The sequence below is a fragment of the Bacillus rossius genome, chromosome 2 (assembly GCF_032445375.1).
Source record: "Bacillus rossius redtenbacheri isolate Brsri chromosome 2, Brsri_v3, whole genome shotgun sequence".
Classification (NCBI taxonomy): Eukaryota; Metazoa; Arthropoda; class Insecta; order Phasmatodea; family Bacillidae; genus Bacillus; species Bacillus rossius.
The window spans coordinates 27,431,236-27,459,221 of NC_086331.1; the positions used below are offsets into that span (position 1 = coordinate 27,431,236).

The following is a 27,986-nucleotide window of genomic DNA, read 5'->3' on the forward strand; positions in this document are numbered from 1 at the left end:
TGACTAAAGCAAGTCTTCAGCGTACACTAACTAATCACATTGCAACTCCTATAGAAATGTATAATTTTTGTAAATCACAAATCATAGGAATCACTTTCTTTTACTGCACTGAAGACAATTTAAAAGAAGCCAAAAAATTTCTTCAGCCTCGTTTTGACAATGCTATTGCAGTTGTACAAACAAGAACCTTGCACAGTTTTGTACCAGTGGATAATTCAGTCTTAAAGTTCAAAAGACATCCATATCCACCGAATTTAAAATAGTGCCCATAAACAAAGAAATTCCTCACATTGTACCTAAGGTAAATGATTATGTTTGTTGTGTTTACAATAACAATTGGTGGCTAGGACTTGTAACAGAAATTGCTGTGTTTAACATGGATCAAGAGCTACAAATACAATTCTTCCACCCCCATGGCCCAGGAACTTCTTACAAACTTTCATCAAGTGACACTGTGTGGAGGAAGAAGGAGCACATTCTCAGAATACTCTCCCCACTGGAGCTTACAACTGCTACAGGAAGAACACACAACATCAGCGCAGAAATGAGTCTCTGCTTATCTCAACTTTTCGCCAATAAGTCTCCTTAAATATTTTCAAACAGGTATTCAACATTTCATTTAATATTATTTCTTTTTACTGAGCAATGAACATTTGAACCATTATTTTAAACAGGTACTCAATTATTAATTTCGCATCCTACTTATTTGTACTGAAAAATAAACGTTTCAGTAGTCGTTCAAATTTCATCATATTCTAAGCTCTGTAACTTTTTTGGCACTCAAAGTACCAAAACAAACTATTTGTTCCTTAAAATAGTATCTCAGGAGCTTTATAAATTATATTAGTTTAGATTTTTTAATTTGGTCCCACATTAGGTTTTTTTGCCCTGAAAATCCCATTTTTTCCAAATTTTCTATTTTCAGGATTTTTTTACAGTGTAGGACTGTGAGTATCATGATGTTTTTGCTGGCACACAAAGTGGCCATAGGGATGAATCACAGGAAAAAAATTCAAGTTGTTCCTCAAAGTCCTACATTAAATTTTTAATATTTTAAATTACTGAAAATCAAAGATTTTTTTGGTTAGTTTGACAAATTTACAAAGTAGTGAAGAATGCAAAATATATCCTATGTCAATAAGCCAAAAAAATTTACATTCAATGAGCTTTCCAATGATATGTGTACGAGGTGTATAGCTCTTAACACAAAAAAGTTATGGCCTATCAAAAAATACCTAAAAATGGTTGTTTTACACCATACTTCTAAAAGAAAATTAGCTATATTTCAGAAAGTATTAATAATAAAAATGTAAAAATTTGGTTTTTTTCTTAGGAAAGGTAGTTGTGAACACTAAGTTTCGGGGGAATAAAAATTCATGGAGCAACACACATTTGTACCGTATATGTCTTGTGAAATGACCCATGTACCAATGTGGCAATTGTTTGTTTAAATTTTAAGACATCTGCATAAGGTATTCAGAATTTTTGGAGAAAGGCTTTGTTGCGATAGCTAAATATGCCAAATAACTGAATGATAATATCCAGCTGGAAAATAAGATATACTATTAATGGAAAATTGGGTACATTTACTATGCACAACATATACACCAGTAACCTTGTTATATCAGTCATTGAAAAATGCTGTTAAAAGTAGTAATAAAAAAAGAGGAAAAAATAAAGATGTATTTAATGTTATGATAACACCTCCAATAGTGATTTGAAATTTGAAAAACAGCAATCCTTCCAAAGTGGATCAATAACCGGCTAACACCGGTCATCAGCCCATGCTGCTGTTGTCTTTTCTTTCTTTCAGTTTGTTAAACACAACACATACACCTAAACACAAGGTGTGAAAACATAAATAAGTGTTGCTATGGCCTAGTACTTCTACGTGTGGAGCACCAAGTGCCCACACGTAATTATCAGTCACAAAAGTCCTAAGTGAACTCATCAACAGTTTTAGGAAAAGATTTTTGGATATACATATCTTTCGCACACATGTTTTTGCTTCAAATGCGCCTCTAATTTAGCAACATAAACACAACTGAAATAATCGCCAGAATCCAGTTTGTTTATATAGTATCTCCAACTTATCTTTGATTGACAGGATAATTTTTTAATGTTTTGTTCCAGGGCCTTAGTTCAACCTTTTTCCCTGACATCACAACACAAATAACTAAACAGTGTTAATTACACCACAGCTAGGTACTGAGGGTTGTCAAACAAACGTAATTGACTTATGTCTCATGCAGATGCGCAATGTTTAGAGAGAGGGAAGCAGTTGCGCTGAGTTTGAAATGGCAACATGTGCCGACAATGAGCTTTCGGCGGATCGAGCATAGTTCTCCGAATAACTGAAGCCTGAATACATGGCACAGGAGTGTAAGCTATTCTTGACTGCAGTAATACTGATGTACTTCAAGCTCAATAATAGGAATTGTTTGAGTGTAGTAATGGAAACCAGATTCACTTACCATGAGCATAATCATGATAGTTAAAAGGCAAGAAAAGCTAATACATATTTTAACAAAAAAACTGTCATGTTGGTAAATAACAGAACAGAAAAAAGTGGCAAAAAATACTTTTTCACTTCAAAAGGTTAATGCTCTAACTATATACATCCTTAAATTTCAGATTACAAGTAATATTATTTATATCGATTGTAGAAGTGTTCGCCGGCTATGAAATAGCTGCATAACAGCAATGCAATCTGTATTTAAATTATATCCACATACAACTTAACAGTAAGAATAACAAAATAACAACAAAAAATGCAATTTCACCATATACTGCAATTATTAAGTCATCTACCATTTATGATCATCCATACTTGCCTGAAATGAACATATAATACGAACATTCTTTAAATAAAAAAATCATGAAAAAGTTCAAGGATACTGCTCTTGTGAAACAACAAAAAGTATAGAAAATCATAAAGATGTGTTACTTGCACCAGCCACAGCAGGAAAAGATACATGCTAAATGAAATAACTTTCAGAATTGTAAAATAGTGCCAAGAAAACACCAAACAAGACTGTAACAATATTCACCAGGCTTTTACATGGCCCACACAAGAAACATTTAGACTACCACTCAAAACCAAAAATCACATATTTTAACACATATAAACAATATATGGTAATAATTGTACTATCATTATTTTGAAGTGTAACTTCTGCAATCATACACCACTGAACTTTTAACATTATTTTTTGACATACAGATAAAATTGTAAGGTTCTTTCTTGCACAAAATTAATAAGACTATGTCTAAGAATCTGACGTCAGCCGGGGCTTCGCCCCACGAGCCTGACCATCCTCCGTTCCCTTTTCCACCACCTTTCCTACCCGGCATTTGTGTAGTAACGTACGTAGCCGTGTGCGATTCAAACTGCGCGCCACGAACTACCACAAGAGGGCTTAGCTGCAGTGCGCCGCACCCCTAAATATATTAATTAACATTGTAACCTTTTTCTTTCCGCCCCAAACAGTGTAACGATGATTATGCATGTATGTGTTTTTAATTAATAACTTCATGATTTTTTAGTATTTTATAAGTCCAAGCGCGAACACGGACGCTCCCTAGCGGGCGACGAAGGAACTAGCATGAAACTAAATTGAACCTTGTTTTATGTTTATAAGCAATTATTACAGACGGTCTGGACATGGAAGTTATTTAATAATTATTGTAAAATTAGTTATGTATTTTCTAATAGTAACCCGGGGCACGCCACAGCTAAATTGTAACGGTAATTGTGTTCGGCGCGAAGGGCGCCATGTTGCCACCTGCAAGCGATGAGCTATGCCAGTCTCCTTCTACAGCCGGCCGAGAGCGGACGTCTCTGCCGACACCCCGAGGACATCACCGTTGATTCACTGAGTAGTAATTCTGTAGCTTAATATTATTCAAATCGCTTTCTTTTCATCCTCGGGGCCTCTCTCGGTCGGAGAGACTATATAAGTAATAATTATTCACCCCTCGGGGTTTTTATATCACCGGTGTAATAAGTAACAGCTTGGGGCGGCCACGTGCGTGGTTCGCCTCCTCACCTAATCTGATTCGTGCCTCGGGCGTTTTCTCAGTTGTATCAGTGACGGAGCGTGTAAGGACGTATATCATGAGTAGAATAAAACCAATTAACCCTAGAACTCTGTCTGGGGTCATTGGGGACCCCAAGCATCTTTCATGTGGCGGAAGGATGTCTAAAATTTAATCTACAAGTCTGAAGTTTAATGACTTTTCTTGCAGCATTAATTAGTTTGCTCATTGAAATTTACGACAAGTTCTACGCACTTGTTTACATACAATTCATAAAAACAGTTAAGATGGGGTCATTTATGACCCCAGATAGATTAAATGTAACTTTTGCTAAGATTTCAAAAACCTATGTATATCCCAGAGATTTTAATGTACATGAGTCGGGTGGGAGTACAAAGACTGGTAGACACTGGGAGTTAACTGGTTGTATTGCCAACTAATTGTTTAGTTTGTAATTGTCAATTGGTTTTCCCGTCTAACACTTTTCATTCCACCAGTCAGGTGGACAACACTGATTTCAGAAAGCGTAATTTGGCAACATTGATTTTAGTACACGTTAGTTGGCTACTCTGAGTTGGTGATGCTACCCTTTGTTGTTATTGTGAGCTAACCTCAAAGTTGTAGATTGAGATTGTTAGCTAAATAACAATTTTGTGTGGGTGTTTTGGGATTCATTCTAGTTCAGTTATGGAAGGTGTAAATTTTGCACGTGGCTACAGTGTAGAACAAGCTATGGAAGACTTGTTTCATAGCAGCAGTGATTCAGATGGTAGTGATGCTGATGATGATGGGACAGAGACACAAATAGAAGAAAATGATGACATTTGTCTGAATGAAATTGAAGTAGAAGAAAATTATACTTCGGATGAAGAAAGAGAAAACCAAGATACAATAATTGTAAGTAGAAGTAGAAATATTGACTGGAGTACTAAAGAACCAACAGTTCGTAGGTTACCATCTCGCAACATACAACGATTTGTATCAAGTATTCCTACTACAGTTGTTGTTAACTCGGCTACTGATTGCTTCAAACAGTTTTTTACAGATGAAATGATAGATATTATAATTCGGTACACCAATCAACGGGGAAATGAACTGAAAATGTCGGGAAAACTATTAGACTGGCGTAATATAGACAGGCGCGAGCTAATTTCATTTTTAGGTTTGCTGATTATGTATGGTGTACAAAAGGGTCGTGGGAAACCTATTGAAGAATTTTGGGATTGTGAATACGGCATTCCTCTTTTCCGTGCTACTATGTCACGGGTACGATTTCAGGCAATCTTGCGTTCCCTTCGTTTCGATGATTGCAACACAAGACTTGAAAGAAAAGAAAGGACTGGAAATAAGGCTGAACCTATACAAGAACTATTTGATTTGTTTGTTGTGCAGTGCAAAACATCTTTTATACCTTCTAGTAACATTACTGTAGATGAACATCTTTGTGTATACAGAGGTCGATGTAGTTTCAAGGTCTACATTCCTTCCAAGCCAGGAAAGTATGGCATTAAGATTTGGTGTGCTGTAGACTGTGAAAATGGTTATTTGGTGAATCTTCAGATTTACACTGGAAAATCATGTGATGGAAGGGAAGTGAATCAAGGCAAGAGAGTGGTCACAGATTTAGTGAAACATCTAGCTCAGAGTGGCAGAAACATTACCACTGACAATTTTTTCACGAGCTTTGACTTAGGTCAAGAATTGTTGAAAATGAACTTAACTCTTGTAGGCACTCTACGCTCTTCACGAAAAGAAATCCCAAATGAGATGCTACCTTCAAAAACTAGAGAAGAAAACACCACCAAATTTGCATGCAGTGGCAAAACACTATTAGTTTCTTATGTTCCAAAAAAAAATAAGGCTGTGATTCTCTTGTCTACACAACATCAGTTATTCTCAGTACCAGTAGAAAACAACTTGAAAAGAAAACCGGAAGTTGTATTGTTTTACAACTCCACAAAATCAGGCGTTGACACACTCGACCAAGTGAGCCGTCATTATTCTGTAAAAAAGGGAACGAAACGTTGGCCGTTAGCTATATTTTATGATCTCGTTGATCTTGCTGCACTCAACGCCTACAGACTTTTCTGCGTAGGCTTAGAGAAAACAGAGAGACGTCTGTTTCTAATGAAGTTGGCTAAAGAAATGGCAAAGCCTCAAGTGGAGCACCGTGTCGGTTTACCACAAGCAAGAAACACGGCTATTGTTAGTAGCATCAAAATGTGTGGATTTGGTGATATTCTAGAAAAAAAACATCCAGAACCAACCCCAAACAATCAAATGAGAAAGCGAGGAAGATGCTTCATTTGCCCCCGGTCAAAGGACACCAAATACAGTTCAATCTGCAAACGATGTAATATATTTGTGTGCAAGGAACATTCTGAAACATTAACTACATGCAAAAACTGTGAAGACGAGTCTAGAATAAATTCTGATGGAGGTGATTGAATGATGTTTGCAGTTAAGTGAAAGAAACTTTTCAAAATGCTGCAAATGTCGTGTAATACTGTATAGTGAACACTAAGAAACATTAAACCATGCAATACCTATGGAAATAACTGGATCAAATTCTGATAAATATTTCCGATACATATTGGCAGTTCAGTAAAATTTTCTTAATGGATTATAGGATGGGGTCAAATATGACCCCAGACAGAGTATTAAGGAAAATTGAGCAGACAGAGTTGTAGGGTTAACTGTGTTACGTGTTTTTTGTGTTCGGGGGGGCCACGTGGGATCCTAACCTGGCCGGCGGCATGTGGGACGCCCTGAGAGCCCACTGCGGATTAGAAGCGTGCCCGACGCTGAGAGCGGGCTTAGGTAGGGTCGGGAGCTGCGTGTAACATCTAGAGGGCTAATATCTCGCCACATACGGGCCACGTAACGCCCTGGGTTAGAGTCTCCAGCCGGGTCCACGTGCCCACTCACGTGGTGGCGCCCACTAATTTCCACCGATAATTTCACCACAACACCGTACGCCCTCAAATCAATGGCCAACAAATATTAATAACAGCTTTCAACTAATGTAACTTAGTACAAAGGGTTACAATAATGAAGGAAGCAATAATGAAAAATGATTTACATTGAGATAAAATTCTCTGTACACTAAACAAATAAATGAAAGTACCCAAGAGGGAGAAAGTCATGGAAAAATTAATCCCTTATATTCTATTTACATGCTAGGAGATTATGCTGAGCAGACAAAGCTGAAATGCAAACAGTCAATTAGAGTGCAGCATTACCATCCACGAGTAAATCATAAATATTGAGCTAACACTGAAATATCTGCATGCCAAAAGAGTGGACTTAATACATTTCCTCCAGACTTTCACAGTTTAAGGTATATCATAAATAAAAGGAAGAAATATTATAAATATAAAATAAGTAAAAAAAAATGTGAGCCAGTCTTTCTGTACTCGCCACAGATGTGGGTAAATTGGGCTTTACTGAGTAACATAGCAGTTGCAACCCTTTAAATTTTCTTAGTGTAAAATTATATAAATCCAAAAACCTTTTAATAAGTTTTTGTATTCAAACCCCATCTGTGTTCACGAATATACATACCTCAGTCAAGCCATGTCTATAGTCTTATTTTCAAGCAATAATAATGATATTTTTAGTGTACTCCAGATTGTGTTAACGGGGAACAATTAAAACATGATATACCAATAATAATTAAAAAGTGAAAGTTCTACTAGTCTAATTTACATAACATTAGATAAAATGTTATGTCGGGTAGTGCACTATAAATACAAAAGAAAAGGCACAAGTGCCTACCGGCAATGAAATATTATCTATGTTAAATAGTGTGCAAAAAGATCAAAAATATGTAAACTTCTGACACAAAAGTTTGTCACATTGTCTGCAGTATCATATTTTTAAAGGTTCTGATTTTGAAATTGTTAACTTACAACGTTTCACCCACCAACCTATTTGTATCACTTTTCGATAATTTGGAGGGATGAAAAGTATTTATTATTTTAATAACCTTACACATTTCTTCTGAGGGGCTAGAGGTAAAAATGTTCTAAAACATGAACAATTGTAGTAATGAGGTAGATTGGTGGGGGGGGGGGGGGGGAGGATTTCCCCCCTTAAATTGCAATATATATATATATATATATATATATATCCCAAACACCCAATAATAAAATATGTAGCAACAATAATACAAATATATGGCAACAATTTGGAAGATTCACTGTACCTCGCTGGCTCTCTCAATACCTCGCGTGCACACGTTTGCAAAGGAATTTTAATGTTTTGAAAAGTTTAAACTTGCATTGCTCTTGTCACTATAGTCCTGCACTGTAATCCTTATCTTTCCTCAGTGCATCTATAGCGATTATATAGTCAACTTGTCTTGTTTTCTAGGCAGGCATTTTTTCCCAAGTTGTTTCCATTGTGTAAAATGGTAGACATGTTTTTAATCCGGCTTTTTCCAAGTGATTACAGTACGTGAGTGCGAGTTGTGTTTAATATCTAGCATTGATTTACTATTTAATTATGCCACGTAAGTGTAAAAATCATACAGACTGCTTCTGCTATGTTTGCGGGAAATTGACTTACAAAGCGGAACGAAAACCCCTTTCTCCACTTCTTAAAAACTGCTTTTAAATTTTACTTTGATTGCCAAGTTGGTGATCAGGACAAGGATTGGGCTCCAACAGTTTTCTGCACTACTTGTTACAGTAGCTTGACCAAATGGTTTAAAGGTACCCGTAAATTAATGCCATTTGCAGTGCCCATTGTTTGGTGCAAACCTCGCTGTCATTTCACATATTGTTTTTTTGTATGACTTCCACCATCAGGTTCTCCAGCAAAAGTAAGCATAAAATTCAGTATCCTAATATCCCTTCAGCTCTAAGACCAGTTCCTCACAATGAATCTTTGCCAATCTCAGTGCCCCCAAAAACCTATGCTGTAGAGCCAAAAACAGATTTGAAAAACCATAGAGCCACAGCCTGGACCATCAAATGATACGTCCACCAACGATGAAGAATATTCAGTTCATCGACAACCTCACCTCGTTAAAGAGTCGGAACTGAATTATCTCATCAAGGTTACCTAAGAAATATCAACTTCTTCGAGCGTGGAATCTCTTGGAAAAGGCAGTAAAATCTCTTCCCACAGGACCAGGCAGTCAACCATGAAATTAATTTTTTTTTTAAGATTAAGGCTTAATGTTCTGCCCTAATTCAAATGCATTGATGATATTGATGATAGAACTGAAGATGCCATGTGGCCCAGACAAAGGGAGACTGTTTATAGACTCATCAAAGGTGAGCTTGAAAGATGTCCTGTTGGCCAATGGGAATGAGTTAGCATCAGTCCCAGTTGCAGAGTCTGTGGATACGAAGGTGATGTACAAAAATATCATCTAAATCTTTGATCAAATCAGTTATCATGATTATAATTAGGAACTTTGCGTTGACTTAAAAGTTGTTGCTCTACTCACTGGCCTGCAATTAGGTTTCACAAAATACAGCTGCTCCCTATGTGAATGGGACAGCCGAGCCCAAGACAAACATTACAGCGTACGGAACTAGCCTCTGCGACAAAGTTATACTACGGTCGGAAAAATGTCACTCATGATCCTCTGGTCCCGAAGGAAAATATTTACTTGCCTCTTTGCACATCAAACTCGTATTGATCAAACAGTTTGTGAAAGCAATGGACAAGATTTTTGAAAACTAAAATTTCCTCATTTCAATGAGGCTAAAATCAAGGAAGGTAATTTCATGGGCCCCCAAATTAGACAACTTTTCCAAGATTCAACATTTATTGAACACCTGAATCAAAAAGAAAAGCTAGTTTGGTTAGCACTCTGAAACCTGTTGAGAAATTTTTGGGTAGCAACAAAAGTGATGATTATGTCGCTCATGTTGAGGAATTGCTGTCAACATACAAGGCCATGATGGGGTGCAACATGTCTCTCTCAAAGTGCATTTTCTTCACTCACACCTGGATTTATTTCCTGAAAATTTAGGAGCAGTTTTGGATGAACACAGGGAATGGTTTCATCAAGACATCACTGAGTTTGAGAGGTGATTTTCAAGGAAGTGGAATGTGAGCATGTTGGCAGAGTACTGTGGTTTTAGGTATGAGAAACTTCTACCTCATGGTACAAAAGGAAGGCAAGCACCAAATGAATCTACTTTTCTTTATTTATTATTCTTTAAATGTTTTACTTTACTTGTTACATTTATTACAATAAATAAATATTATAGTAAAAAAATAATTATTTTACATTTATTGCTTTACTTTTTATTTATTATCCTTTACAAGTGAAAAATTTGCAAAAAAAACTGGAAAAATAAACTTTTAAATTATTTTGTTTTTTTAATTTAAGGAGGCAAATTAACCCCACCCTCTGATTCTACCTCCTTGCTACAAATGCTCATGTTTTAGAATGTTTAACCTCTGTAGCCCCTCAGAAGAAATGTCAAGGTCAATAAAATAATCCTTTTCATCCATCCAAATTATTAAAAAGTAATAAAAATTAAGTGGGGGGGGGGGGGGGGAAAATCCCCAAAAATGGTGGGTGATGGCGGGAAAATGGGGGTCATATTCGGATTTAAAAGGCATTTTACATAACAATTAGCAGATCAGTGTTAATAATGTGTCACATGGATGTGAATGTCATAGCTCTAGCAGCTAGTAAATTCACGGCAGTTTCGAGTGTAGTGTTCATTCCTGAGCACAGAATGGTTTTCCCAATAGTAAAATCAGTGTGTTGACTCTTAGGACCAATCTCGTGAACATTGCGCAAGCCTCAGAAATTGGTGTTATCTTTTCATTCGTGAACAGTTGAGGGTAAGAAGTTAACAGTAACCAAACCATGTATGTAATTAAAACTCATTGCATAAATATTTAGATTAATGGTTTTTAGGCTTACCCAGAACTGGAGAAAATGTTTGTAATTTTTATCTCAGTTACAGCTTTAATTGCACAAATACTTTCATTCCTCTAGTTATTTGAATAAAATATTTTGAGAGATACATGCAACACAACAACTCACACTTCACAACACGTGCTAGCTTTGATTTAAGTGGTCACTGAACAGATATTACAAGCAACAGACACTTAACATGAAAAAAGTTGTGAAAATGAAAATCATCCAAGAAATTTGCTTCCTCCCTCCCTCCATCAAGCACCCAGTTGGATATATAAAAGAACACAAATACGACTGGCCAACTACACTGACAACATTTTGTTTCTGTTTTAATGCATGTCACAGGGATGATAATTTCAAGTGAAAAAGAGGAATTTCTCCCATAGAACACAAGGGAAAATAAAAAGAGCTACACTATTTTATATTTTTTTTAAATTTACGTGATTTTTAGCAAATAAATTTTTTTCCAACTGCCACCTTCACTGAGATTGTACTGTACATACTTCACTCACATGGTACTATGCTATTTAAGAAGTAACAAAAGAATAATATATTCTCAGTTTATAAATAAAAATATACTTACATTACTTACATAAAACTTTGGTATAATGGCATATAAAAAATATTCACCCACCTAAGGGGTATTAATCTGTTACAAATAATGTTTACCATGTGAATTAAATAGTCTTGATTACTTATTTGCCGGAACCATCATTATTAACAAGTAGTTTTGATATGGTAAACACCAACCTCAGTACTTCACAATCTGAAATCAGTATCTGCAAAAAAAAAATCATATTTAATAACATAGTCTTAAAAGAAAAATAATTGTTTTTTTGGCTAAACCTAAGTTGTTTCTTATCAATGCTAACCAAAACAAAATAAAAAATAAAAAAACAGTTCACAAAACGATGACATGAAATTTATATGATTTATATTTACACTAATATCAAAAAATTACCGTATTGGCCCGAAAATAGGCCGACCTTTTTTGCCAGTTTTGTCAACCTTGAAATCTAGAGTCGGCCTATAATGAGGCACTAGCCAAAATAGTATAATTAAACACATACATTTCAAGGGAATCACTTATGGCATAAAAATTTTATCAGATATGCAATTCATTGACCTAAAATTACGCCGTACTTACGTGGAATTAGTAATTTTTCCAACTTAGAAATTTAGTAAACACACTTAAACCCAATAACGTATCATATTTTAAGTTACGTACACAGATGTGGTCACTTGTAGCACATAGCTTTTAAAATCTCGGTCTGGTTATTTTTGAACTGTATTTAACAGGCTGCGGTAATTTTATTTGCTTGTAAAATGTGGTATTTACAGTAAACAATTAGTAAAAACAGCAATTTTTCCGTAAGGTTATTTACCTTAGTATGCTTTATTTACTCTTCCACCACAGGAAAATCAAAATAGGTTAATGGCACCAGTGTTGGCAACTTGTAGTTGCGACACGAATAAACAAATACCGGTACATACCAACAGTAACAAGAACAATAAAACCTATTTGCAATATTGGCTGTTTTATGGTTGATTCATACACGTTTTACATGAAACCATTTTGGGTTTTTTATGTCAAAATTAAACGTACCGGTAAATGTTTTTACGTCACAATTTCTATAAACTTAGAAAATGTAGCCATTGCCGTATAAAATGTTGGCACCACTACAAAAGAATGTGAAGAAAAACGGAAACACAGCTTTTATATATATATATATATATATGTTGTGTATTATACACACACACACACACACACATATATATATATATATGTGTGTGTGTGTGTGTGATATATATATATATATATATAAGCTGTTTTTCCGTTTATCTTCACATTCTATATTGGTAAGTACAGTAGAACCCCGATTATCCGTGTTAATGAAGGGGACGAGTGAGTCGGATAATCGAAAATTGCGGTTAGCCAAGTCATGCTTGCCTCAAAGGTCATTAGCCCACAGACAACCATCTGTGGACATTCGGAGATTACATATGAATAACGACCCTAATCTCGGGAACCGTGAGGGGTCGTATCTATTCTCCGTTCACTCTTAGCTGAGTTTTGAAATAAAAAACACCGTCGTATCACTGCGCCGCGTCAGCTAGTGATAGGCTGAATTTATCTTGCGTGCCAAGCACTAGTTGCAACACACACAAACTTCAGTACAGTCGGTGCTAATAAAATAACGGAGAAGTAATATAACAGGAAAATGGTGCCGTTACCTTTTACGACACAAAAGGAAACAATGTTTATTTTTTGAATAATCGATAAAATAGCACCGTAACGTAAGACAACAATATGATAGTGTTACGATTTGGTACTCACCTAATCACTATCTGGAAGTGGTGCTATCCCTTCCAGACTTGAATCAGACCTACCACCACTATCTTCGTCACTACTGTCGTCACTGTCACCGAAAGGAATGATTTACTGGCCCAAACAACGTGACACATTCACAGTGAGGAGTTGAAGTGGAGCGGTTTGCAATTGAAAACAAAGGAATTCGGTACAAACTTTTACAAAAGTTATCTTAAGAACATTATAAAACTAGATGTTTAGAACTTTGAACACATTTTAAGCATTTTAAGGAAAATATGTTAAGTCTTCTACAGTTTTTTAAAGAAGTCTGTTACTTTTTTCTGTCGTGACTTGTTTATTTTTCGTTTGAAGTTTAATCTTACTTTTCTTAATGTAAGAATATCTGAGAACTCACTATCTTCTTCCTGTTCCATAAACTGTAAAAGTGTTTCTGTTGACTGTAACGCAGTTTGCAGATTCACACGTTTTGCTGGAGTCAAATCTTCCCCGTCGCCCTCATCATTTGAACTGACATCGGCGGCCGCGCATGTGTTCGAACTGACAATGTCGTCATCACTTTTAATTTCATACCCAGGAAGCAAGACGTCAGTTTGTAGCCATTCCTCTATGTTTTCCTCATCAACATGAGCAAATTGCTCATTGTTTTTTATAGTCGATTGAAGCGACTCAGCAAAGTTTTCCATCTCAATGTCTTCTTTTTCAAAGCCGTGGAAGTTATCAGCTGAACCTTCAATGTCACAATACAACTTCCTCCAAGATCTGACTATGTTTACTTTCGAGACCATTCCCCACGCCTTAACAACAAGATAAATTGCTTCCTTTAAGTTCATGCTTTTCCAAAACTGAACCATTGCCCTATCTTCCTCCAGCAGTAAGTTTAAGAGTTCTCGTCGGTAATGCCTCTTTAATGTTACAATAACACCTTGATCCATTGGCTGAATGAGCGCAGTCACATTTGGAGGCAAATAGGATACAAAAATATTCCCATCTGCTGATTTCAACTCGTTTTCATTTGGATGAGATGGTGCATTATCTAAGAAAAGCACTGCTTTGACCGGCAAACCTCTTGACTTCAAAAATTCAGAAACATGTGGTACGAATTTGGAATGGAACCACAGTTTAAAAATTTCTCGAGTCATCCAAGCAGATTTATTGTGATAGTAATCAGCTGGAAAATATTTCATTTCCGTGCCCTTAAATGATCGTGGCTGTTTTCCTTTCCCGACACACACTAATTTTAGTTTATCTTCTCCACTAGCATTAGCACAACACATGATTGTGATTCTCTCTTTACTCGATTTGTGGCCAGGCGCAGACTTTTCTGCTGATGCTGCAAGTGTTTTACTTGGTAAGCACTTCCAGTACAAACCAGTCTCGTCTCCAGTATACACTTGGTCTGGAACTAAGTTGTGTCTGTCAATAATCCGCTGGAACTCCTTTTTAAATGTGCTTGCCCCTTCGGTATCGCCGCTAAGTTTTTCACCTTCCAAGGACAATTCTCTTATTCCATGACGATCTTTAAATCTTGCCAACCAACCTCGCGATGCACTGAATTCTTCTGTCAGGCCTAGTTTTTTTTTTTTTAAATTTGAGCCTGCTGTGATAAAATTACGCCACTTAGTGGTACACCCTCCGACCTTTTCTGTTGAAACCATTCAAACAAACAAGCGTCCAAGCTGCTAAATGTGGATTCTTTCATCATCTTTCGTTTATTTAATCCACTTGAAGTGTCAGCCTGTGAAGCAAACTGAAGGATTTTTTCGCGATTTTTTATGATGTCGCGCACTGTTGTGTTACCGACATCAAACTCAGTCGGAAGTTTTGCAATCGTTTCTCCACTCTGAAATCTTTCTATAATTTTTGTTTTGCTGTCGATTGACAGTACCACTCGCTTTCTTTTCTGTCCATTTGATGACATGATGAAATGTTACGCTCAACACTTCCGCACAACACTACGGTATAATCCGTCGGAATGCAGATCACTGTTACAATACATAAAATTATCACCACCTTCATGCTTCAACAACGTACACTAATGGACTGTCTCCATGCGCCGGGTAATCTCTGTGGCACGGCGCCGTGCTGCGCGCGGAAGTGTACAGTCCGGTCATGCGGACATGGAATCACGCACCAGTGTATAATCTATTCACGTAACACGGAACACAAAAATAGTATGTACATACGTATGTATCGACTAGTATTTTTTTTAACTTTCTTTGTATATAAACATGACTTAGTCAAAAGTACTTTGCCCAACATACATTTTGCAAAGTATTTTAACATTTACATACATATTGAGTCATTGGTTATATGTAACTAAAAAATTGGACTTGATGGACATAAATCGCGGTTAATCCGTGAATCGGATGATCGAGTCGCGGATAATCGGGGTTCTACTGTATGTATAACACATTTTGTCCGTTCAATAAATACTAACTTAGTTGAAGTGTTACTGTGGTAATATGCTGCTGATAATCATTTTAGTTAGTTAAAATTTATTTTTCCCTGATTTTGAGTGTGCTGTAGAAGGGGTCGGCCTATTTTCGAGGTCGGTCTATTTTCGGACCAATACGGTACTTACCAAAGAAATTCTTAATACTAGAAAAAATTGCACATTACTTAAGGTCCTGTCACACTGTCAAATTTTTGCTTCCAACACTTTCCAATATATTGTGTCAAATATAGGGTTATGACATCATTGAAAACATCACTAGCGCAACCATATTTGTTTGACAAGTTGGATGACTTGAGTTTCCATTAAATATTTTTCCTACAGAACGGGTTCTAAATTATTTTGGATGTTTGATGCAATCGGGCAATCAAAATCATGTGTAGCGAAAATGGAAATGACATCCGTTTCCATACCAACCAATCTTTAAAATGGTGAAAAAACACATGGACCATTAAAGAGGTTATAAAAGAGAATAACAAAAATAATGCCAATATGAATGTTGTGCACGAAAACATTTTATGTGGAAACAGGAAATTATGTTTCTATAATTTAAAAAAAAATCACTGAACATCTGTTTCATTATGTAACGAATATTATTGTTGAAAACATTTATGCATTTTCAAAAAAATTAAAATGCACAAATAGCATAAAAAGTTTGAGATAGTTCACACAAAAAATAAACTTTGATAGAGTGACATGATTTAAAAAATATTTAAGGTTATCTGTCCAAAAATATTTGATGCAGAAAATTGGGAGCCATTTTCCATCCTCCAACTCTATTGTGAAATATATTGGAGACAAATGTTTGACAGTGTGACAGGGCCTTTAGTGAATGTCTCTGTGATTATTATAAATGAGACATATAATTACTTAAGGTTTAATAATCACTTTAAAGTTTAATACTCAGAATAAGCTGAAATGATGAAAATCTGAAAACCACTGTGATCTGCATTCCTGGCTGTGTGGCTGTTAATATTATCAAACCTTAAATATTTACTAGAATATAACTTTAACTGATTAAATTAACTAAACATACGATGCATGTGGTAAATATATGAACTACATAATATTAGTAATTATTTGTGCAGAATAACTTTAAATAATTAATTAAAAATTTTAACAATAGCAAAAGTGAACTGTATTAAGAGTTTATAATAATCTTGTCTCATAGTAATTTTTGAAAAATGCTTTCTATACAAAAATAACCAAAATTAAATGAGAGCTTTAAATAAAAGAAAGGTGATAAACTAAAAGCTGGCATTTCTAACCTAACAGTGACTATAGAACATCCCACTCTTAGACTGCAGTGTGGAAGTAAACAAACACACACACGCACGCACGCGCGCGCACACCCACCCCCACCCCCACCCCCACCCCCATGCACTCTCTCTCTCTCTCTATCTCTCTCTTTCTCTCTCTTTCTATCTCTTTCTATCTCTTTCTATCTCTCTCTTTCTCTCTCTATCTCTCTCTATCTCTCTCTTTCTCTCTCTTTCTCTCTCTATCTCTCTTTCTCTCTCTTTCTCTCACTTTCTCTCTTTCTCTCTCTTTCTCTCTTTCTCTCTCTTTCTCTCTCTTTCTCTCTCTTTATATCTCTTTCTCTCTCTCTCTCTCTCTCTCTCTAACACACGCTGACTGCCATTAGCACTGTCCTTGTTTCTGTATGACATATGTCATACAAATTTAAAATTGTATTTTTTGGATGAAGTGTTTTTGCGTATTGTATAGCATAGAAATATGCAGCACGTCATATATATTTTGCAAACTTAATAACATTATAAGAGGCTCAAAAAATTAAAAAATATAAATTCTTCACTGGACACTGTTTTAAAGTATTCCAAACTGTATCACATCAAAAAATTAACCTACAGGTGTATTCAATTCAGATTATTTCTGTTAATAAATTCATGTTTTAGGATATAGCCAAATGAATCTCAAGACAAAAACTCTTCATGTTTCAGTTATATAAAAATTTTTAATCCTAAAAGTAGGCCTGTGCAAATATTTTTAATTCTAATTGAATACTGAATACAAATACCAAATTACTTGTGAATACAAATATCAAATTAGAATAGTAAGAATGATAATCAAAATCCCACTAAAAATTTTTTTTTTTTTCAAATCTTGTTAACATCTGAAAAATGAGACAAATAATACTACAGTGAAAGGCTGGTTAGGTTAAGTCAGCTACAATAATTGAATGAAAAATGCTTCTTAAAATATTTAAATTATGAAATAAATCAAATGTGTTTTTAATTATGCAGCTAACCTAATTTAATCTAACCAACCAACCTTTCATTACAGTTCCTTTTCGCCTTATTTTCCAGTACCTGCTACTCTACAAGTTGATCCAGAAAATTTTCGCTAACCGCAAAATAACGTGAAATCCAATAAAATCCATTTCACAAAAAAGTGAATCTTTTTTTAGAATAATGTATTCCTTGATTAAATGAGCTTATATTTATTTATATGTTCAAACCCTAGGCATCACAAGTTTTTGTTATTAACTCAGCTAGGTAAATTGTATTTTAGTTCAGTAATATTATAAACACAATTTCTGTTAGTTCACCTGGGATCTTATACCATTATTTACTTTTTTTTTATATACATATTTTTCAGTTGCAACATCCATTTCATTATAGATACATACAGCAAGTAAAACATGTTTTACATGATGTTAGATTGATTGTGACTATGTTGAAACTATGATGTTTACTTCTTTTAATGGCCATCCCAATAGTGTGTCCGTGTTTTGTGGTGTAGTAGTCCATGGTTGTTGATGTTTATTTTATTTATTAATTTTTCCATTTCCGGTGTGTGTGAACACAATATTAGGTTTAACGAAATGAATACAAATAATATTTTGCTTTCAAGTTTAACATTACAAAATTTTTTTTTGAATCATCCACAGAAGTTTTTTGTTACTGTTTGGCACGACAAAAGTAAAAAATATATATATAAAAAAACTTTGAATACTTGTTGCATGTTCATGTTGTTGATTATGAAGGCCCATTAAACCATAAAATAAGGATATTTACATTGCACAATTGACTTAACCTCATCAGTGAATGTTGGTATATGAGAAACTTAGGTTGTAACATAGCATAATTCCTGCCCCCTGCACTAATAACAATGTAACTGAGAAGATGTTAATGTTGCTGATGATTTCGTAAGGTTTCATAATTATTTATACTCATGTTTCTCCTATTATGCATAGGCATTTGAAGTATTTAGTTTGTGCTTAAATATTTATTATTATTTTTGGTTAAGTTTTACATAAAGATTAATTTACTTTTATTATAATATTATTAATTTTGCTTCATAAATTAAAATTAACATGTGTATTAATTACATCTTTAAAATTTTGAAGCATATTCTAGTTAGTGAGGCTGTAACATTCTAGAAGGTTTAAAAAAGAAAGGAAGACACAGGCAAGAAACGGGTGTGACACACTGTGGCCATCAAGTTATTTTTCACGCCTTAAGTTAGTGCGTTGTTGGGAAAACCCAGAACGCAGGCGCACGACTGCGCAACAATGGGCTGGAACTTTCGCTGGACGCTGTTTCGCCAACCAATCAGGACGAACCATGCAGTGGTGTGATGTGTCTTTTCAGTTTTTCAGAGAACAATGTTTTTCCAGTATTATTTCCTATATGGTCATATGTATGGCTCTATTATGTGATTGGTCAGTTGAAACACAGGGTTGTCTCCCCTTTGTTTTCACCTTTGTAAGGAAAGGCATCTGCGTGGTGCAAACTAGTTGTCGCTCAATTGTTGCCGTGTGTAGCTGTGTCGTCGGCAACTCACAAAAATAAATTGAGATTTTATAAAGAGATAATTTCATGCTTGCAGGTCTGAGCCAGGTCAAATTTAAATTTTTTTACATCCATAATGTTACGATTTTTAAAAAATAATCATCGAGGGAAGAACTGTTTTTGTATAGGGATAGACAATTATTTTTTTATTGCCGAACCTGGCATTGTGGTCTGATTTCTCGCGTTTGTAACATTGCCCCTCCTTAAACCTGTTCGTCCCGAACAGGTACCGCATCTCCTTCTGGGTGTCCCCATGCTACTTGAAGTTTAGGTCCCCTGAATTTCCTCCATCCCGGGCTGTACTGCCTCATCAGATATCCCTCTCTCGCAGTAGATGTAGCCTCTCTCATTACCTGGTAACACTTCGACACTTTTGCGTCGCAGATGCCCCATGTCGTTCAGCCAGCTGCCCGAGCCGGGCCGACCGTTGCCTTGGACGGGCCTGATACTCTTGAGTGTATTGCTCAATACCCTCCAACAGTTTGCTTGTTTCTAACCTTTTCCTTTCTATTCCTTTTCCCACAGCTACTTGTTCACACAGTATTTCTTCCCGGCTCATTTTCGTCTCTTCTTGGTTCCTCATTCCCTCTTGGTTCTTCTGAATCTCATCTGGACTGCACTTAGTTTCTTCTTGTACCATCTTCATGACTCCTTGTGTTCTCGTTGTCTCTTCTTGGTCTTTCTTCGTCTCTTCTTGACTCATGTTCATCATTTCTCTGCTTTTCTTCAGCTCTTCGTGGTATTTTCCCCTCTCTCTTTGGTTTATCTTCATTTCTTCTTGTTCAATATTCATCACTTTTTGACTCATCTGCATCACTTCTGTGCTCTTCTTCAGCTTTTCTTGGATCTTCATTTCCTGGCTGTTATTTACTCATTGGTTGTTCTTCTCTTCTTTGCTGCTATTCTACTTTTGGCTTATCAAAAGTCAAAAAGCTGAAAGCAGGCTAAACAATGGAGACTCAACTCAACATACTTATATACATATACTTATAGAAGACTTAACATTTATGGTACACACTTACCCATACTTTTTTTCCATTTTATACGTGACATAAGGATTCTGCAGGATGCGAGGTGTTGTTTCCATGACTCTGAGCAGCAAATTATCCAAGTAATCCTCGAGGTCTTTCATATAGTTCTCGATGTGGGCAAGTTTTCTGTTCTGGTGCTCCACAGTGCTCTGCAGACCACACACCAACTCAATCAAGTCCTAGAAAAACACAAAGACATATAAATATATCAGCATATAGAAGTTGAAATAATGTTTTTCATATGCTATCACTCACAGTAACCACCATATTAAATTTTGTAGTAAAAATCAGGGACAGTTAGGCCAATGTCATGTCTGCCTATGACAAAAGCCTCTCTAGAAAGTCTTAAGTACAAAGCAGCTTGCAAGTATAACCCACAGTGGGGTTTTGAGGGTTCCTAGATCTCAAACAAAAGGTGTAAAAGCCCTGCAAAAGCATAAAAAGTGGTGTCCCATAAGATTTGACAAAGTTAAAGTTTTGGCCTAGCAAGTCTGTAGTGAGTTAACATCATTGCCTACAAGAATTTGTCATACACAACAAAAGTTTTAATAAATTTACCGTTAGATTGTTTTCTACAGATGTGCACAACTGTTAATTCTAAAATCCCAGGGACAAGCTCTTTTTTTTTTAATTTAAGACTATGTTTAACATAATTTTTTATATAAGTCAGCTTAACTAACTTCAAAATATGTTTTTTCTTAAAAATTCTATGAATCAATTGACATTAGTAAGTACCTGGACTTGAATATAGTCTGGCAATTCTGATTTTGTTTCTCATGGGTTCCCAAATCACTCCCGATAAATGCCAGGATGGGTTTTCACCCAAGGCCATCTTCTCGTCTTCACAATTCTGATCTTGCTTCTGTCATTGACTAAGTTTTTTTTATCAGGCATAGGGCAAAAATGTGCCAAGTGCAGAGTTTCAAAGTTTAAGAGTTTGTGTAAACACTGAATCCATTGTAGAAGGATGAGAGGTGAAACTACGAGAGGGAGCAGTGACAAAATGCATTGCTGAGAGGAATGAACCAGAGAACATCTACCAGCTCACTGCAGCATTCCCACATTTACCACTTGCAAAAAATGTAGGTTTGACCTCGCTGGAAATCAAACCAAGATGTTTATTGAATCTAGTTATTTTGTGATTTGATGAAAATGTTTTTCCACAGCACTATACACTGCAAATATATGTTTGTACTCTGCAAAAACATGTTAACATACAATGAAATTTAAAAAAATTTGGACCTGTATATGGTTTAATATAATAATTCATGTAGACACTTCAAATATAATATGTTTGTACACAAATATGCACCCTACCTCTTTGGAATGCCCATTGAACTTCTGAAGGTTTTCAGGAGAAACCCGACAACTGGATGTTGAATCCAAATTGTGTGTCCCATTAGTTCTGACTTCATTGGAAAAAACTTCTGAGGCCTTGATATCTGCAACCAAAACAACTGTTTTCTAAAACTAACAATTAAAAAATGTTTCCAACAATTAAAAATTCATTAAACAGTTTTACTTCATGGCAGGTCTGGCTGTGATGGCTGGAAGCTCAAGTTAATCACCATTTAACAACAGTGAAACCCCATATTTGCGTTCTTGGTATTTACGCTTTCCCGCAATCAACATGTTTCATTGAATGTAATAAAATACTTTCCCTCAAATTACATTGCAGAAATTACTTCCTTTTCGCTATTTTCACGTATAGTTTACAAACGTAAAAACACAGGTTTTTTTAACGCAAAACATGTTTAAGATGTTCTCGCACAATAACGATTTCCCATCAAATACTATCAAATGTTTCGGTCAATGTACGATATTATTTCTCATGTTGAAATTGCCCAAAAACTTTCTTTCCTAAATAAAACTTATTTTTTTAACAATACAAAATTACTGTTTACTTATTTGATTCACTAGAACAAAAAGTTGTCCAATGTGTAAATTCTCTTTCAGACATGTTTTCAATTAACTATTCTGTCGCCGCTGTGAAGCATGTATGAAAATGTAGCAAGCACTGGTTTAGTAAGGTTGATGCCTATATAGAAAGTAGCGCACGTTGTTGAGTACTGATATTGATAGCTCGACGATTGCAATATGCGGACGCTCTGTCACGTGCAGAGTAAACTACATTTGATAGCCCGCACTCATTCATGGTTAGTGTGTACTACGAAGTTACCTGTTCACTACATTAGTTCCGTCTCGCCTTTGGGTCACTGATTTTTTTGTCATTTTAAGTTGATACAAAATGTTTTTGTTTAATAATATTTATTAGTTATATGAGGTTAATTAAAACCGAGATGAAAAGCAAAATTTCAATATTTGTTTGATAAGTAAATTCTTTTTCAGTAAGTCTTTAAATAACTCTATTTTTTTGTATGTTTTTGTTCAACCTTGTATTACAAGTAAGAATAAATTTATTTTATAATAAATCTAAACTTTTTGTTGTTTTTTATCTGATGTATTTTGGGCATGGCGTGAGTATTGATGGTATATTAAATTTTTCTTTAATTAAAAGTTAAAGTATTTGTTGAAAAAGGAATACATACAGGAAATGAGGTACACATGTATTATATGAATTTTACCACAATTTACAATTTCCCGCAACCAACCATTTTTTCTTTGTCCCCCCTGAAAAGTGTAAATGAAGGGTTTCGCTGCATATAGAAACTTACATAATTGCCACATAACTGTTAAAGTGATACAGCAGTATTCACTTTGAGAGTTCCTAAGGGAAGAGTTTACAAAGTGACTTTAAAATAGTTTCAAAAAACAATCAACTGGGATTCCTCACCTCTGTTTTTTTCCAAATGCTTTACTTTTTGTGATTTCAAAATCAAATTTTCCTTTTCTTCTTCCTCTTTAATACCATGGAGATCCCATCCTTCATGTGATGACTTCACACATTCTTGAGAATGATTTAAAACTGGGCTCGAAGTCACAGACTTTTGACTCCCAGTGCTTTCTTTGTGGTCATTTTCCTTTGTGGGACTGTTTGAGGCTATCTTGGAACCATCCCAAGTTCGAGCTTTAAAAAGTGTATCTAAATTCAACAAAAAGGACTTTAATGATACACAGTTACCAAAAGCTTATAATTCAAATAAGTGGATATAAAATTTTCAAATTGAAATAAGGGTGAACTTGATAAAAGTATGATGTAACTGACATCCAAATTTGAAGCTAAAAACAAGTAATAATACTGAATGTAATACATTCATAGAAAAAACACAAACCTTTTCCATATCTACCATACAGCTTCTGTTCCCACTCATCAGCCTTCTTGCCTGTTGCAGCAGGGCGAGGTGGCCCACCATCTGTTGAATTAATGCTGGAAGTTCTTCTCAAAAATTCACCACCAGCTAAATTTTCCAGAGAGTCTCCAACACGCACAGTTGATGAAGAATTCATGTTCAATGAGCTCCCAGAACTCTTGTGAGACAATTCATCAAACTGGAAATATACCAACGAGAAACATCAAAACTACTGCAAACTAGGTCGTAGTTTATCACTCACACTTAAAACATTATCACGATATTTTAAATTACTGAGACAAATGGGCGAATGTTTGGTAATTTTTTGGAGGTAAAGAATTTTACTTATAAATAATTCTATGTTCAATATAGCTCAGTTAACTAAAAGTGACAACACGGAAAATTAAGATACAGATGTCAAGCTATAAAAACTAAAATAACTGTAACAGAATGAAAGCCAAAGCTGGTTGTTGTTTTAGTATAAGTAAGTACTATAGTTCATTAATTTATTATGGAATTAGACAATAACTTTATAAGAATAGTTCTTAATATGGTTAGTAAATTTTTACGTATTTTGTCTACATATTTTTATATGATAATGAGTTACACCCATAGGGTGTTTAGTTTTAGGGAAACTTGGCACCATTCTTCAACTACACCACATGGTGATTACAAATACAGTGTTAAACTCTTTATAACGTCACTCGATTTAACGACAAACTCCTTAAAACGTCGACATTGCCTGATGGTTGGTTTACCTTATTTTCTATACAATAATACACTATATAGTGTCACGCTCACTCTATTTAACGAAAAATACAGCATTTTAAACCATTAAGCAGTACTTCTAAGTTGCCGAAGTTCATAAGAACTGCAGCTGTGTACATTATTTTGTTTGCTGTTTTGTTGTTGTATTATCTAGCACGTATTTACTTCGACTGAAGTACCGGAGATTCTAAAAAAATTTGTCTTTTGTTTTTGTATGATGAACTTGCACATGTTTACCTCGGTCACTAGACTTTTGTCAAGTTTTACACGTTATCATTTTCGCAGTTGCTTACAGACTTTCGAACTGTTAACATGGCGAGTAAACAAAAATCTTTGTGTATTGACGAAAAAGTTTTATTAAGCACTTGATGGAGCGAAAATATTAGAAAAATACTTTTTATATAATCAAGGTGATCCAACAGTATCTCAAGATATCAGTAAAATACATACGAAAACACTATTAAAATATTGTAGCAGCAAAAAACATCAGACAAAGATAACAGACTTTATGCAATAAGTATTGTTATTTGTATGAATATTAATGTTCATGTGTAAAATTTGTACTATAATAGTAAATACATAATATTATAGAATAGTAAAATGATATCTTTTATTTCTCTCCATTTAACGACCACTCTCTATAACGCCGAAAAATGATCAGTCCATTAAGTGTCGTTATATAGAGTTTACACTGTAATGTGATTCTCTTTCTCTATTGTTAGCATGCTATGGTCAGAGACTGAGTTGATAACCCTGAATCCAAAGATCACTGTGTTCCAAAAACTGTTCTATGTTACTGTTAGTGACAACCCACTCCTCCCCACATTCCTTCTCCCAAACGCTGGAGGACAATAGCCCCTCCAACCAGCCATCCGCAGGAACAGAGACTAAACCACCCCCCCCCCCCCCTTCCCTCATGCATATGACTTGAAAGTGTTTCATGTGAACGCTCTGAGCTTAATAGCTCACAAAAAATATAAGATTCGATACCGGGATCCTGGTCATATTCCAGTCCCGAAAACTTTGGGATTAAATCTGACAAATCCAAAGATTTTCGGGATAACAAAAATTTTAAACCTTGTTATAAAAATATTGTATAAAATGAAATGCACTCATTTCACGTATCATTTTGTCAGACATCTTGTTTTGCCAGCTGATTTGAATAGTTAATTTGCGTTTTCACCGATGATCAGATGGTTATGCTGTGATTCACAACTTGTGAATGTAGGTTATAAACAGATATTAATTTCTGCAGTTCAGAGATGTTATGTTAATGTCGTAGACTTTAATATATTTTTTTTAATTTTAGGTCCATGACGAAGTAAAAAAGTCACTATCCAGAGAGAGTTTTTATGTCAAACATAAAAAATATGGAGATGTTTCATCAGTGTAGAGTCACTTCTTAGTTGACAATGAGGTAATACAGCACAATGTAAGTAAGCATTGTCCAGCTATACTGAAAACCTTAGGAGGATCCACCAAAGGATATATTTTCAAAACATTCCATGAAAGTATATTCTACAAGTGTCTTCGTCAAATGGCCAAAGTGGCAAAGAACCGCCCTTCAAAACGAAAAAGTAGTTTATTCGCGGACTATTTTGTAAAAATTATTTGCGGACTATTTTGTAAAAACTGATACTCTCGATGTTTTAGCCCGAATGACAGTTCTAGATGGATTCCATTTGTAACTTTGAAAGATTTAAGAGCATTGTTATTTAAAAAGGTTACTCAGATTTACCTAAATCTGCTTCAACAATCCACAATTCTGTTGTCAATTGCGGTCACAAAATATGGAAACAAATAAAAACTGAATATTCTGTATTAAAAAATAAAGGAAAATGACCCAGTTTCAGTTTTGATGATTGGACATCCGATTCTAATAAAAGATATATGAATATTAATATTCATTCAGATAAAAAATATTGAAATTTATGAATCATTCACATTGACGAATCATTGACTGCCAAGACTTGTGTTCCAATCTTAAAAGAGCGCCTTTCTGAATTCGACATCTCACTAGATATCGGTATTGTGGCAATATTAATTGATGATCCAAATGTAATGCTGAAGGTTGGAAAACTTGTCAATGTTGAGCACCAAATTTGTTTTGCGCACATCATTCATTTAGTCGTTTGCAATTTGTTGAATAAAAAATACCTGACTGCTGCAAATGTACCTACCAATGCTGATTCAGATCTGTAATTAGGATTAGTTATTGGAACAGGTAATTTTCAGGATTTGACGAATGACTGGAATATTAAAGATGTAATAAAAAAGTTTGTAAAGTAGCTCTTATATTTAAAAGGTCATCCTTGAATGATATACTTAAAAAATATGTAAAAAAGGAACATGGAAGTGAGCTTATTTTACTGATTGATTGCAAAATGAGGTGGAATAGCCTCTTTGCAATGCTTGAGCATTTGCCCTTATAAAAAATAGCATTCAAAATGCACTTATAGACTTGAATAATCGTGACAATTCGAGGAATCAGATTCTGAACTCATCAATGAGATAATTAATGTCTTGGCTCCAGTTAAATTATCTGTAGAAGCACTTTGTCATTCTGACGCTAATTTGTGCACGGCTGATGCGACTTTCAAGTTTCTTTTTCAATAATTGAATGACAATAATTCAATTTTGGCTTCTAGATAGAAGACACACTTATTAGACAGCATAAAAAATCGTCGACGAATGAGTTAAGTGGCGTATTAAGTTATTTACAAAATCCTCACAATGAGAGTAATAATTGGGATAATGATTTGTTTCAAGTCCAAACAAGATGCTAATAAAAAACAGATCATTTTGTTAATGGATAAGATGAACATAAAAAATTATAATGAAGAGGAAGATATGCAAATTGAACTTACATTACCTACATCTACAAAAAATGATTTAAGATAGCAAAAAAAACAACTGATTTTAGTGAAATTATTAAACAAGAAATAAATCTTTTTGAAGCAAGTTCCACGTGATAAATTTATAAATATTTACATATGATTCCTCCAACTTCCATCAAGCCTGAACGGGCTTTATAACAGCCTCTGCATATATATGCAACAAACTAAGAAGCAAGCTTGGAGACGAAACATTGTATGCGTTATTATTTGTTAGATTTTATTTTCGCAATACAAATAAGATGCAAAGTATATGGTCATATTAAACCATATCTGGTGATTTTAATTTAATAAGGTGAACATTAATTTCTGTAGAATAACATGTTTGTAACAGGAACTCTTACTTAAGTCTAATTAAAGTGAATTTTCTGAAAGTTTAACGTGTTAATTTTAAGTATTATAAATAGAAGTAGTTGATTTACTTTAAGAGAAATTTTTGAAGTGGAATTTTGTTTAACTTAATGTTTCTTACAAGACTTATATAATCTGATCATTTTAGTTCAATGATTA

General features: G+C 34.9%; 1 protein-coding gene across 4 annotated transcripts in view; it reads right to left on the minus strand.

Annotated features, from left to right (window-relative positions):
* LOC134529191 (rab11 family-interacting protein 2) overlaps positions 1-27,986 on the minus strand; it is a 96,386-nt gene that overhangs the window by 12,951 nt on the left and 55,449 nt on the right. For 2 of the 4 annotated variants that reach the window (XR_010074493.1, XR_010074494.1), the window contains exons 8-12: positions 23,797-24,013; positions 23,358-23,606; positions 21,881-22,005; positions 20,555-20,742; positions 11,517-11,712 (exon numbers count right to left, since the gene is read on the minus strand). Coding sequence is in view for 2 of the 4 variants with exons in the window: in XM_063363032.1 (XP_063219102.1) it covers positions 11,706-11,712; positions 20,555-20,742; positions 21,881-22,005; positions 23,358-23,606; positions 23,797-24,013 (786 nt within the window). In the remaining 2 variants the exon portion in view is untranslated. Of the gene's footprint in view, positions 1-8,102; positions 11,713-20,554; positions 20,743-21,880; positions 22,006-23,357; positions 23,607-23,796; positions 24,014-27,986 lie in introns of those variants that run through there. The other 2 variants (XM_063363032.1, XM_063363033.1) reach the window with 2 other exon arrangements.